At 47.2% G+C, this 12301-nt stretch overlaps 1 protein-coding gene across 2 annotated transcripts in view; it reads left to right on the forward strand.

Annotated features, from left to right (window-relative positions):
- Positions 1-12301, forward strand: part of Ccdc93 (coiled-coil domain containing 93) — a 74314-nt gene that overhangs the window by 6451 nt on the left and 55562 nt on the right. For both annotated transcript variants that reach the window (XM_021198271.2, XM_021198272.2), the window contains exons 4-6: positions 3838-3949; positions 7789-7887; positions 10492-10548. In XM_021198271.2, coding sequence (XP_021053930.1) covers positions 3838-3949; positions 7789-7887; positions 10492-10548 — 268 coding nt within the window. The remainder of the gene's footprint in view (positions 1-3837; positions 3950-7788; positions 7888-10491; positions 10549-12301) is intronic.

A 12301-nucleotide genomic window follows, 5' to 3' on the forward strand; every position in this document is an offset into this window, starting at 1 on the left:
CTGTGTCTGTGTGTGTGTGTGTCTGTGTGTGTGTGTCTGTGTCTGTGTGTGTGTCTGTGTCTGTGTGTGTGTCTGTGTGTGTGTGTCTGTGTGTGTGTGTCTGTGTGTGTGTGTCTGTGTCTGTGTGTCTGTGTCTGTGTCTGTGTGTGTGTCCGTGTCCGTGTCCGTGTCTGTGTCTGTGTCCGGGTCCGTGTCCGTGTCCGTGTCCGTGTCCGTGTCCGTGTCTGTGTCTGTGTCTGTGTTTGTGTCTGTGTAGGCCAGGGGATGACCTTAGCTCTTGTTCCTCAAGCACCGTCTGCTCTTTTAAAAGACATCTCTTACTGGCCTGGAACTTGCCATATAGGCTAGGTTGACAGGCCACTGTGCCACAGGGCACTGCCAGGGTACTGGACTGTCTCCACCTCTCCAGTGCTGGGATTATAGTGGTGTGGCACTATGCCTGACTTCCCTACCTTTCATTTAATGTGGAGAGATTGTGTGTGTGTGTGTGTGTGTGTGTGTGTGTGTGTGTGTTAGGATTACAACTCAGGTCCTTGGGCTTGCAAGACATTCTCTTTACTCACTGAGCCATCCCCAGCCCAAGCTTCTGTCTTTTAACCCATTAGCATCATGTAGTCTCTCCTGATTTCCAAGTATTTAGAGTAGACTTTTTAATGTCTTTATTTGGCCTTATACTCCCAACTAACATCCTAACCTTCAAAATGGTAAGGGCATAATATTTATGATAATAGTTAAGCAGATTCTTAAATGTATAGTCATTTTTATAGTAATTACTAAATAAGGAACAGGATCAGGAAAAAAAAAAAAAAGGAAATACAGTCTTCTCAACCTAATGATACTTTAAAGTGTGTGTGTAGATCAAAAGATAACTTGAGGAGTCCATTTCTCCCTCCATCGTTTTGGTCCCAGGGATTAAAGTCCTGTTGCCAGGCCTGGCAGCACGCTTCTTAACCCACCAAGCCTTCTCTCCAGAGTAAATGGTACTTTTTAAAGGAGAAGATTGAAAGTTTCAGGCGAAAAGAGTCTTTATTAATCCTTTCAATAAATATTTATCAAGTCTACGTTACTTACTGCTGCTGCTCAAACATTATTCAGGTACTTTGGAAACATTAAGGAGAAGTGCCCTGACTTCATAAAGTTTATAATTAGCACGGCACAGACTACAGATATCAAATAAGGGAAGTGTGGGGCTGATGGTAGCTTGGTGGTTAAGGTTACACACTGCTCTTGCAGAGGATCAGAGTTCAATCCTCAGCCCCGAGCTTGGGCAGCTCACAGCTGTCTGTGTCTTAGTTATTTTTCTACTGCTGTGATAAAATACCATGACTAAAAGTAGCTTGGGGAGGAAAGGGTTTATTTTATTTACATTCCTACATCATAGTCCATCTTAGAAGGAAGTCAGGACAGGAGCCTGGAGGCAGGAACGAGGAGGTGCTGCTTGCTGGCTTGCTCACCAAGCCTTGCTCTGACTGCTTTCATGTACAGCCCAGAGCCACCAGCTCTGTGGCAGCACAGCCACAATGGGGTTTCCCCTCATCCACGTCTAATTAAGAAAATGGACCACAGGCTTCTCCATGGGTCATTCTAGTGGCTGTGTTTTCTCAATTGATGTTCCGTCTTCCCATATGACTACAGCTTGTATCAAGCTGACATAAAACTAGCCAGCACAGCCCATGACTCCAGCTCCAGGGGATCCAGTGCCCTTTCTTGACCACACATACCCATAATTAAAAATTAAAAAGTGAATCTTGAAGGAATACAATATATCTGGAAGTTGCATGAGCACTGGGAACAGTTACAGCTGGGGCAGAGTGTGGGGGAACACTGAGAGACGTGCACAGTTTTACTGAGTGAGATGCTGCACGGGTCCTTTGGGACTACGGCTTGAGGGCAGAGGATGCAGGCAAAGAGAACCTCTTTCCAGCACTGTGCATGCACTTTATCATCTGTCCTGCCTTTGAATTTGTGAGACAAGGATTCTTTTCCTTTTTCCCCTCTCTCCATATGTGTGCATGTGTGGTGTGTACGTGTGTGTGCCATACCTTGCATGTAGAGTTGGACACACATAAAAGTTGCCTCTCTCCTACCGTGCGGGTCCTGGAGACTGAACTCAGGTTGTCAGGTTTGGCTGCAATTGCCTTTATCCTCTGAGCCATCTTGCTGTCCCGGTTGTTTCTCGTGTTTTAGGCCTTTCTGACCCGAGAGCTGGTGACTTGCCAGAAGTCCCAGAGGTGGTCGGGTTGGGATTTAGATCCGGGACAAATGAACCATCATGGAGGAGGAAATGATGAATGTAACACTTAAAACTTTAAAAGGGTCAGCTCGATCTGCTGGTGCACACCTGTAATCTAAGTATTCAGGAAGCTGAGGCAGGAGGATTACAGTTTTGACGCTATGCTTAGCTGTATAGCAAGATCCTGTCTAAAAAGAAAATACCCTTAAAGTGTCAGATTCGTAATCTGTAAAGACAATGGTCATACTAAAATCTCAAGCTTGGAAGTATGCCTGGTGATCTACATGTGTCCCTTGTTTGATTTTGTAACGTTGCTGTGGTAGACACCATGATCAAAAGCAGCTTAGGGGAGAAAATAGATTATTTGGCTTACAGGTCCCAGTCTGTGAAGAAGTCAGGGCAGCATCCGGAGGAGGAATGGGAGCAGGATCCATGCCGAAGCCTGCTCACTCGCTCTCAGATGCATGCTTAGCTGACTTTCTTATACTCCCAGGGGGATGCTGCTGTCCACCATGGACTGGGTGCTCCTAGAGCAGTTAACACCATAACCTCCCGACCACACACACCGGCCAGCCTGATCTGGGCAGTTCCTCAATTGAGGCTCTCCGCTCAAATGACCTCAGGCTGTGTTATTTTGGCAGAGCTTTTAAAGAAGTTCTGGCTTTTCAGAAACAGTTCTGCTGACTTATTCGGAAGTCTGAGTGCCCGAGCAGAGCAGAGAGTGGCTGGTGGATGTCTCTAAGAAGTCTTCCTGCCTTCTCTGCCCTGCCTTCCTACTGTGTGCTTCCTTCCCTATTGCTCCCGCCACCAGGGTTAGTGCTGGCAGCCTCTCCTGCTTGTTTCTGGGACTGCCTGGGCTTGGCTCTAGTTTCTGGGAGGCAATTTTAAGAGGCTCGTAAACCCCAAAATGACTTGCTATATCCTCCCTTCTGGGCACTTATGAATTGCTTGATTAAGCTGCCTGTGAGGAGTGGCTAGGGAGAACCCTCTAGAAAAGCAAGGTTGGTTGTGTATTGTTGAGGTCTCAGCCCCTGGATTTTAAGCTCTCAAATGGTACTTTTTCAAACTTGAGCTCTGTGGCCCACTAGAGGGAGCACTCTTCCTGCTGAAGATGGCACTAAAGAACAGCGTGGTGGTGTGCTGGGCATGAAGACCACTGAGCCAGCCAGGGCCTAGAACTTGTCTGTTGGATTAGTGTGGATTCTGGGTAGGTGGTCTGCAGCACCACATGACCAGGGTGTGGTGGCATGCACCTGTAATTCCAGTTCCAGGTGGAGGCAGGAGGATCATCCTTGTCTAGGAGACAAGTTTGAGGCCAGCCCAGGCTGCACAAGACCTTGCCTTAAAAACCAAACAAAAAACAAAATCCAGAAAAACAGGAAAAAAAAAATTAAAAAAGGAAAGAAGGAAACAGGTGTAATACATGATGGGAAGAATCCTTTTGTGACCTTACATGCATGTAGCTGAATTGTGCTTCTCATGTTGGTCTACTGGGATGAACTTGGTCAGGTCTGGGACTTCTTCAGAGTCCTGCCTAGACTTTAGAGCTGTCTTTAGAACCACTCCGTGTGTCCTGACTCTGCTTATTGTTTTCTTCTGGACAGTGCTCTATCGGAAAAGATTGTCTCCGTCCTCCCAAGGATGAAGTGTCCGCACCAGCTGGAGCCCCACCAGATCCAGGGCATGGATTTTATCCACATATTCCCCGTCGTGCAGGTGAGGGCTTCTGCGTGGATTCTTGTCTCTTAACTAGGAGTTCGAAACACACCTGGCTCTCACAGCCCAGCCTGGACCCGGATGGGTCTGCTGCCGCACAGCTGCTAGAGATTCTTGCCAGCATTCTCAAAAGACAGCTGGGCTCCCTGCACTGTCATAGTTTCACTTTGGCCTCTGCTGTGATCTTTGAATGTTCCCGTCAATGGCTTTTGTTTTCCCTTTTCATATGTGCATTGCTATGTGCATATGTGTGTGTTGCACATGTGTTTGTGGGTACATGAGTGTGGAGGTGCACGTGGGGGGACATACAAGTGTGTGTGGGTGTCTTGTGTATGTAGGCATGCACATGTGTGCGTGCATGTGAGTACATGCATGTGAAAGCCATAGGACAGTGTTGGCCATTGACCCTTACATAACTCCTTGCCAAGTAGACTCGACCAGCTGGCTAAGACATGTCTTTTTCTCATGCCCATACTGGATCTGACTGTGAGAGCAGGTCCTCTTCGCAAGTGCTATAGCAGTCATGGTGGGAAGTGAGCATCTGACCGACATTAGCTTTGACAGCGGGAACTCTGCAGCAGGTTCTCTGAGAGGCTCTGGGATGCAGCCTTCTTCCCCTTCTCTACCGCATCATACTAGGTATGGTCCATCAAAGCACATCTCCACAGATGGAGTGGACACAGGCTTGAGAGGTCAGAATGGGGAGGAGGGGGCTGGTGATCCACAGGAAGGCAGAGGTGAATGGAGACAAGCACTGTGTGGTTGCTTCTTTTTGTTTGTTTTGGTTTTAGTTTTTGAATATTTGCTGTTGTTGTTATTGTTTTTTTTGTTTTTTGTTTGTTTGTTTGTTTGTTTGGGGTTTTTTTTGGATTGTTTTTTTGATACAGGTTTTCTCTCTGAAGCCTTGGCTATTGTGAAACTCACTCTGTAGACCAAGCTAACCAAACAAGTCTGCCTCTACCTCCCAGATGCTGGGCTTTAGGGTGTGGGCAACCACACCTGGCTACATGGTTGGTTCTCATCTTCAATTTGATACACGGTAGAACACTACTGGAAGGGAGTCCCACTGGGTTGTGTAGATCAGCTTGGCCTGTAGGCATGACTCTTAGGGATTGTCTGATCTCTGTAATTGATGTGGGAAGACACAGCCTGAAAGTGAGCAACAAAGGTCCTGGTTTGGGTCCCCGGACTCTAACAGTAGAGAAAGCTAGCTGAGCATTTGGTGTGCATGTGTTCCTTTCTCTCTGTTCTTGTCTGAGCTGTGACTAGGTGTTTGAAGTTCCTGACTTGACTTTCTCACAGTGATGGACTGTAACCTGTGATTGTGAGATAAAATAGTGTTTGCTTTTGTCATTTTTGTTGTTGTTGTTGGGATTTTCTATCACAACAACAGAAGGGGCCAGGACAAACACCATGTGATCCAGAGTCAGGGATCTTGGTGGGACTGAGACGGCTCCAGCACTGCCTGATGCTATCTCTCCCTGATGCTATCTCTCCCTGATGCTATCATCTCTCCCTGATGCCATCTCTCCCTGATGCTATCTCTCCCTAATGCCATCTCTCCCTGATGCTATCTCTCCCTAATGCCATCTCTCCCTGATGCTATCATCTCTCCCTAATGCTATCATCTCTCCCTGATGCTATCTCTCCCTGATGCTATCTCTCCCTGATGCTATCTCTCCCTGATGCTATCTCTCCCTAATGCCATCTCTCCCTGATGCTATCATCTCTCCCTGATGCTATCTCTCCCTGATGCCATCTCTCCCTGATGCTATCATTTCTCCCTGATGCTATCTTTGCCCGATGCTATCTCTCCCCCTGCTCTACTATGATTTCAGTTAGTGTCCAAGGTCTCTGGGGGTGGGGTCGGTGGTAGAGTGGGAATAAATGGAAGATGGTAATAACAGGAATGTTCTTCTAGGATATGCACAGCACAGGAATGTACCCTGTGGTGTATGTGCTGTATAGCATGGTTTTTTTTCATGAAGTCAACCTATTTGGAGCAACTACTTCCTCACCATGTCTTTTACTTGTGTTGGCTGCCTTTTAAGCAGAATTTGAGTCCTTGACATGATTCTGGACGTAAAGCATCTGTGAAACCCCAGTGACCTAAATTTGATTCCTGGAACCCACATAAAGGTGGAAGAAGAGAAGTAACTCCACAGAGTTGTGTTCTGACCTCCACATGCAAGCCATGACACAATTCATTAGTAAAAATGAACTATAGCGTCTCCCTATTCCTACCTTGTGGAGTGCCTCCCTATGGGTCACATACCTAGGTGCCTAGGCAGCTGGACCTGGCCGAGTTTGCTGTGCACTTGATAAACCACCACATTCCCATATTGTTTTGAGGATGTAAGAGTTCTGTCTGAGGAGGGACTGTCAACTCTAACAAATGGTTCTTTCTTCCAATGTACTTATGAATAACAGAAAGAGTGAATGAAGAACAGACTCAGTGCATGCATTATCTACAGTGTATGAGTGTGACTGTGTGTATACATGATATGCATATTTATGTTTGTGCATACATTGTGATATAAAACATTTTCTGGGAGACATAACACATATGCCTACTCACCTAAGATAGGGAGCCCACAACAGACTAAAGTACACATATCACTGAAGTCCAGTCAGGGTTTTATTAGAGTTACTTACAGGAATCCATTCGGGTGAGGGCTTACTTACAGTAGCAGAAATGACTCAAAGCCAGCTGGGAATCTGAGCACACTGCACAGCCTGATGTTAGTACAGTAGGTTGGAGAGTGTCCTTGCCACTCTAAGCCTCTGCCAGGAAGTGTCCCTGATTTCCGTTTCTTCTAGGCTGCTGGTCTTGTCTCAGAGTCTTCTCTTTGGTTGACTGAGAGTCTTCTTCGCAGGTTGGCTTCCTTCTGTCTGAGGGGGATTCTCAGCTTTTATTACTTAACTCTGCCAGGGAAGAGTCTAGTGAATCTGGTCAATTTCAGGGACTTCCTGTTGTTATTTTGATCTTGTTTACATTCCAGTCCTTGCTTAAAGAGCTTCCCTGTTTCAGTCTTGAAGGAAAAAAACTACCCAACAGCATATGTGTTTTAATTACATGGTGTTTTTTAATAGGAAACTTAGGACTAGGAAAGCTAACTGCTTCCAGATACCAGCCTCATGAGACTGGGAACTTTAATAGAAGCCCTATGTTAGTCACTTGACGTGGAAACCTCCCAGTTGTAACTCCCAGCTTTATCTTGTAGCTGCAGATCACTGAGTAGAGTAATGTGTATCTGTGCAAGGTTCTATAAAGGTTGTACCTTAAATGTCACAAGGATTCGGAGAATGTTCTATCCAGTGATCCCAGTGCCTCAGGCCTGTACTGGTACATGCTCTTCTACCATCTGAGGAATTCTTTCAGCTAGCAGAAGAGGGGTTCTCAAGTGTTCTCTGTAGTCTTCTCTCTCTCTCTCTCTCTCTCTCTCTCTCTCTCTCTCTCTCTCTTTCATCCATTGACATTAAGATGAATGCATAGCTGTCATCGCAGCATTTGGGATCATGCTCAACCACACAGTACTATGAGACCCTGTCTCAATAACAACAAAAGGAATGTCAAGGAATTCCCCCTTCTCTTGAGAGAGAGACAGACAGGTCTATAGCTTTCAAATGCTGCACAGTTACTTACGGCTAGTCACACAAGGTCAATGGGCCCTGTTGCCTCAGATGCCCAGCTGGTTGCTCTTGTCATGGAGTAGTGTGTTCTCATGGTTTCTTCCCACCTGGGCAGGTCAGTCGTGCCAACATGAGTTCCCAGGCTGCGCAGTTTCACTGCAGTAGGAGTCTGTTCCTGTCATCTCACACCTCACTTTCTCCCACAGTGGCTGGTGAAACGAGCTATAGAAACAAAGGAAGAGATGGGTGACTACATCCGCTCCTACTCCATCTCCCAGTTCCAGAAGACCTACAGCCTCCCGGAGGTCAGTGCTCTGCCCCGCTTCCTTCTGCTTACTTATTAAGTATTGTCTGTCCTGGTATATTTAATTTCTTTCTCTTTCAGATATATTTGGATTGTGTGTGCTTGTGTGTTTTACATGGGTGCAAGTGCCTAAGGAGGCCAAAGACATCAGGTTCCCTGGAGCTAGAGTCGGAAGGTGGCGAGCCACCTGCCATGCGTGCTAGGAAGCAAACTTGAGTCCTCTGCAAGAGCAGTAAGAGCCCAGCTGTTGCCGTAAATCTCCACCTCAATAAGCGCATGCAAAGGACCGCAGCTCAGTTACGATATTTATAAGCTGCATGCCTGGATTGGGCAATATACACTACACTACTATATTCCCCAGCTATGAGATCCCTTGCTACTGTGGTTCTGCTCCATCTTCCTTCCACCTCCTCTTCCTCCTCCTCCTTCTCTCTCTTCTGTCTCCTCCTCTCAAAAAACTTGCAGCCCCACCTTCCCTTCTACTGTCCAATCACAGGCTCTAGCCTTTATTTGACCACTTAAAGTAGGGAGAAGGTTCACATGGAATCACCTGAGTGTGTGATCCACTGCTCATCGGGGAAGTCCCTCTTGAGGAAGCAGAATTAATATCAAAATACAAACAGCAGCAGGGCAGTCCACAACACTCAGCCACCGAGCCACCTCTCTGGCTCTCTGGGATTTTCTCAGTCTTTAATTTAATACCATATAAGGTGCAGTTTGATCACATCTACTTCCAACTCCTTTCCTACCCACCCTGCACAGTCTCTATCTAACACGTTCCCTTCCCTTCCCACACCCATACCCTCCTTCTGTACTGTCTATTACCCAACTGGTCAGGTACTGCTGCTTGCTGGAGCATTGACTGATCTTGTGCCGATAGCCACCAATGATAGAGTGAGTTCCAGGGTAGAGAGCCATGTCATGTGTTCACAGCCCTCCCCCGCCCCCTCCCCCTCCATCTCTCACATTCTCTTTGCATTCCCCTCTGTGATGTACCCTGAGCCATGTAGCAGTTGGCATACATGCCCCATGTCCCATTTAAGGCGAGCACTCGGCAGGCACGTATTCTCAGTACTTTGGCCGGTCTGTGTGAACTGCTGCTCACTATGGAAGCGTCATCCTGGCAAAGCTTGTGTGCGCTCTTCCTTCCTGGTCTCTGGTGGTGTACTTGTGCACTGGGAGAGTCCTGGGTGTAATGAGCATAGGCCTCCTGCACCCCACCCTCCCCTTGACGCCTCTGAGCAGCCCCGTGGTTCATTAGAACTGCTCTTTAGAGAGCTGCTGGGGATAATTCTCTGCAGTTTCAGTGAACTGCAAAAACGTGTGTGTGTTATGTACATGATAAGGTGTGTGTGCGCACATGTTGATATCAGCTACCTCCCTCAGTTATCCTCCACAGTTTTTTTTTCCTTTTTTGCTTTCTGCTCTTGGTTTTTGAGATATGGCTCCCTCTGAACTAGAGCTCATAGATTCATCTAGACTGGCTGATCCTCCTGCCTCTACCCCCCAGCACTGGGATTCCACGTGTGTGCCACCTCGCCCTGCTTTTAGACTTGGGTTCTGGGGTGTATCCAATCCAGGTCTTGATGCTTGCAGGAGATTACTTTACTGACTGAGCCGTCTCCTCAGCCCACGGTTCTATTTTTGTGAAAAGCTTCTTAGGAGACTACTTGTGGAACATGTTTCCTGTGGGCAGTTAGTAGTACAGCGACAAGTAAGAACACCAAGCACTCAGATACTCTAGCACTTCGCTGCCTTCTGTCTTCATCCTGACAGGTGCTCCTTCATGCAGGCGGTGGTACTCCTTCATGCTGGTGGTAGTGCTCCTGTTTTGCAGAGGCTTAGAGTTGAGATTGCATTTAGTGCTTTTAAGGGCTGGGCATGAGGGTGCTTGTCTCAATCACTCACTCTCTCCATGGCCTGCCTCTCTCTCACTAACTATAAGGCCCTCTCAGCATTATTTGCAGAGGTCCTAGCTTTTTCCCAATGGGGGAAACAGCTCAGTTGTTAAGCACCTGCTGTGCAAGCCAGAGATACTGGATTTGATTCCCAAGTAGACATTTTAAAAGCGAGGCTGTAGTACCAGCACTGTAGTAAAAGCTAGGTCAGTCCCTAGGGTCCCCAGGCTAGCCAGTTTTGCTTACTTGGCCAGCTTCAGGACAGTGAGAGACTATCTCTGGGCATCTGAGGAAGAACAACTTCTCTCTCACATGTACACATATACATGTGGACCTGCACATACAGGAACATACACATATCTAGACACAGACTTTTTTTTTTAATTTTTTTTTTTTAAGATTTATTTATTATATGTAAGTACACTGTAGCTGTCTTCAGACACTCCAGAAGAGGGCATCAGATCTTGTTACGGATGGTTGTGAGCCACCATGTGGTTGCTGGGATTTGAACTCAGGACCTTCAGAAGAGCAGTCAGGTGCTCTTACCCACTGAGCCATCTCACCAGCCCTAGACACAGACTTTTAATAAGCTCATTTGGACTTTACGCACAGCAGTGATGAACAGCTGTTCGATAAGGGAGATCTGTCTATGCAGCTGATTTTTCTCCTTAGTAGAATTGGTTGAGTTCCTGTGCTCTGTCTTGCAGGATGATGACTTCATAAAGAGAAAGGACAAGGCCATCAAGACAGTCGTTGACCTGTCGGTAAGTCCTTGCCCCAGCACTGCATAGCCTTCAACCATCCCCTGTAGAAGTCACACGTCCCCCAGGAGCTGGCGGCCAGGAATGTATGCTAGACATCCCTGCCTGCTTTACACACTTTGCACCAGGACACAGGAGCCCGCTGCTGTGCCCCAAGTCCATAGTGCCAGTTTTAAGGGAGAAAAATCAGAATGCAAAGCGCGGTCCCCTTCTTAAACCGGTAGCGGGAGTAATGGCACAGCTCTAGAGAAGGAAGCACTGTAGCTGGTAAAGGCAGCTCACCGCCCCGCTCCCCCCCCTCCCCGCGGTGGTTCTAGGAAGGCAGAGTAGCTTCGAGCTGGTGCAGGAAGACCAGGTACGTGGTGAGTTCTGATCCCTGGATTCAGTGCGCACGAGCCATGTGCCCAGTGGGAGTGGGGAGCTTTGTTGAGATGCTTCCGGCCAGAGCCAGGAGACTGCAGCCGCTGGCCTTGAGCTGAAGAGAATAAAGCCCCTATGCCTGATGCATAACCTCTGTCTTCTAGAAGCAGCGTACTACAGCACTGTGAGTCTAGCTTATGACGTCATTGTGTCATAGCGCATCTACTCAATCTCATTTGCAAGGACTCAGCCATAGGCAGATGAGAGGACAGGCCTGGTTGCTAGGCCTCACCTTTCACCTTGTCTAAGATGGTGTATTTTGGCTATTTTTTAACTGTGTACAGCAGGCCTGAGAGTTTCTGGTGATTCTCCTACACTGCCAGTCTCCCTGTAGCCATGCTAAGAGCAAAGATGCTCAAATTATACATCTGTTGTTTTTTTTGTTTTGTTTTGTTTTTGTTTTTGTTTTTTTTTGTTTTTGTTTGGTTTTTGTTTTTAATGTAGCTTCTAGGTCCTTATGCTTCAGAGCCCTTACCACAACTGAGCTACTTATTCTGGTGTTGATATTTAAGTTGTTAAATAACAAGTCACCCAGCTTAAATATCAACTGTGCGTTTAATGCAGATGATGGGGTGGCAGCAAGATTAGAAGTTGAAGTTTGCCTGGCTCATATAGCTTTGTGAGTTGGTTCAGGAATCTCTTCAGAACACTAATTCTGGACTGGAATTTGTGTTGTCCCACAGTGAGAACACTGAAAAGAGCAGGTCACTTGATGGTAGCAGACATGAGGGGCTCAAGCACAGCAGCCTGCACCCCTCCCTCTTCCTCCTCTGGCTTGTCAGCCCCACCTTTACAATTTTGTTTCCCCTTGTAACCCTGGAGGACCTTGAAACTGTGGTAGTTCTCCTGCCTCAACCTCCCGAGTGCCAGGATTACAGGCATGCACCACCATACCCAGCTTAGCTACACAATTGGTTCAGACTCATGGAGCCTGGTGGTGGCACCTGTGCTGGACCCGTGAGAAGAGGATAGTGTCCCAGGGACAGCACTGCTCACGGGAGAGACAGGCAGGGGACAAGGTTGGAGCTGTGTCTAGACAAACATGAATGAATGTTGTCTGTCATCTCACCATCTCCGTCACTTAGAATCCAGGGGCTTCACTTGGTTTGCTGTTTTATTACTGTGAAATATTAGAAAAGAAGGAAAGTGGTGGTAAGTCACAGTTGTCTGCTTTGGGGTGGGGTGTGACACTTGGTGTAAGCAACTGTGGAGCCCTGGTTGCCGGGAAGCATATTGATTTACAGCTTTTGGACTGAAGAAGCTCTGTTAAAGATGCGACAGTGGTCAGCTTTGATTGTCAATCTGACTGTATTAGTCAGGGTTCTCTAGAGTCACA

The sequence above is a fragment of the Mus pahari genome, chromosome 5 (genome assembly GCF_900095145.1).
Source record: "Mus pahari chromosome 5, PAHARI_EIJ_v1.1, whole genome shotgun sequence".
Taxonomy (NCBI): Eukaryota; Metazoa; Chordata; class Mammalia; order Rodentia; family Muridae; genus Mus; species Mus pahari.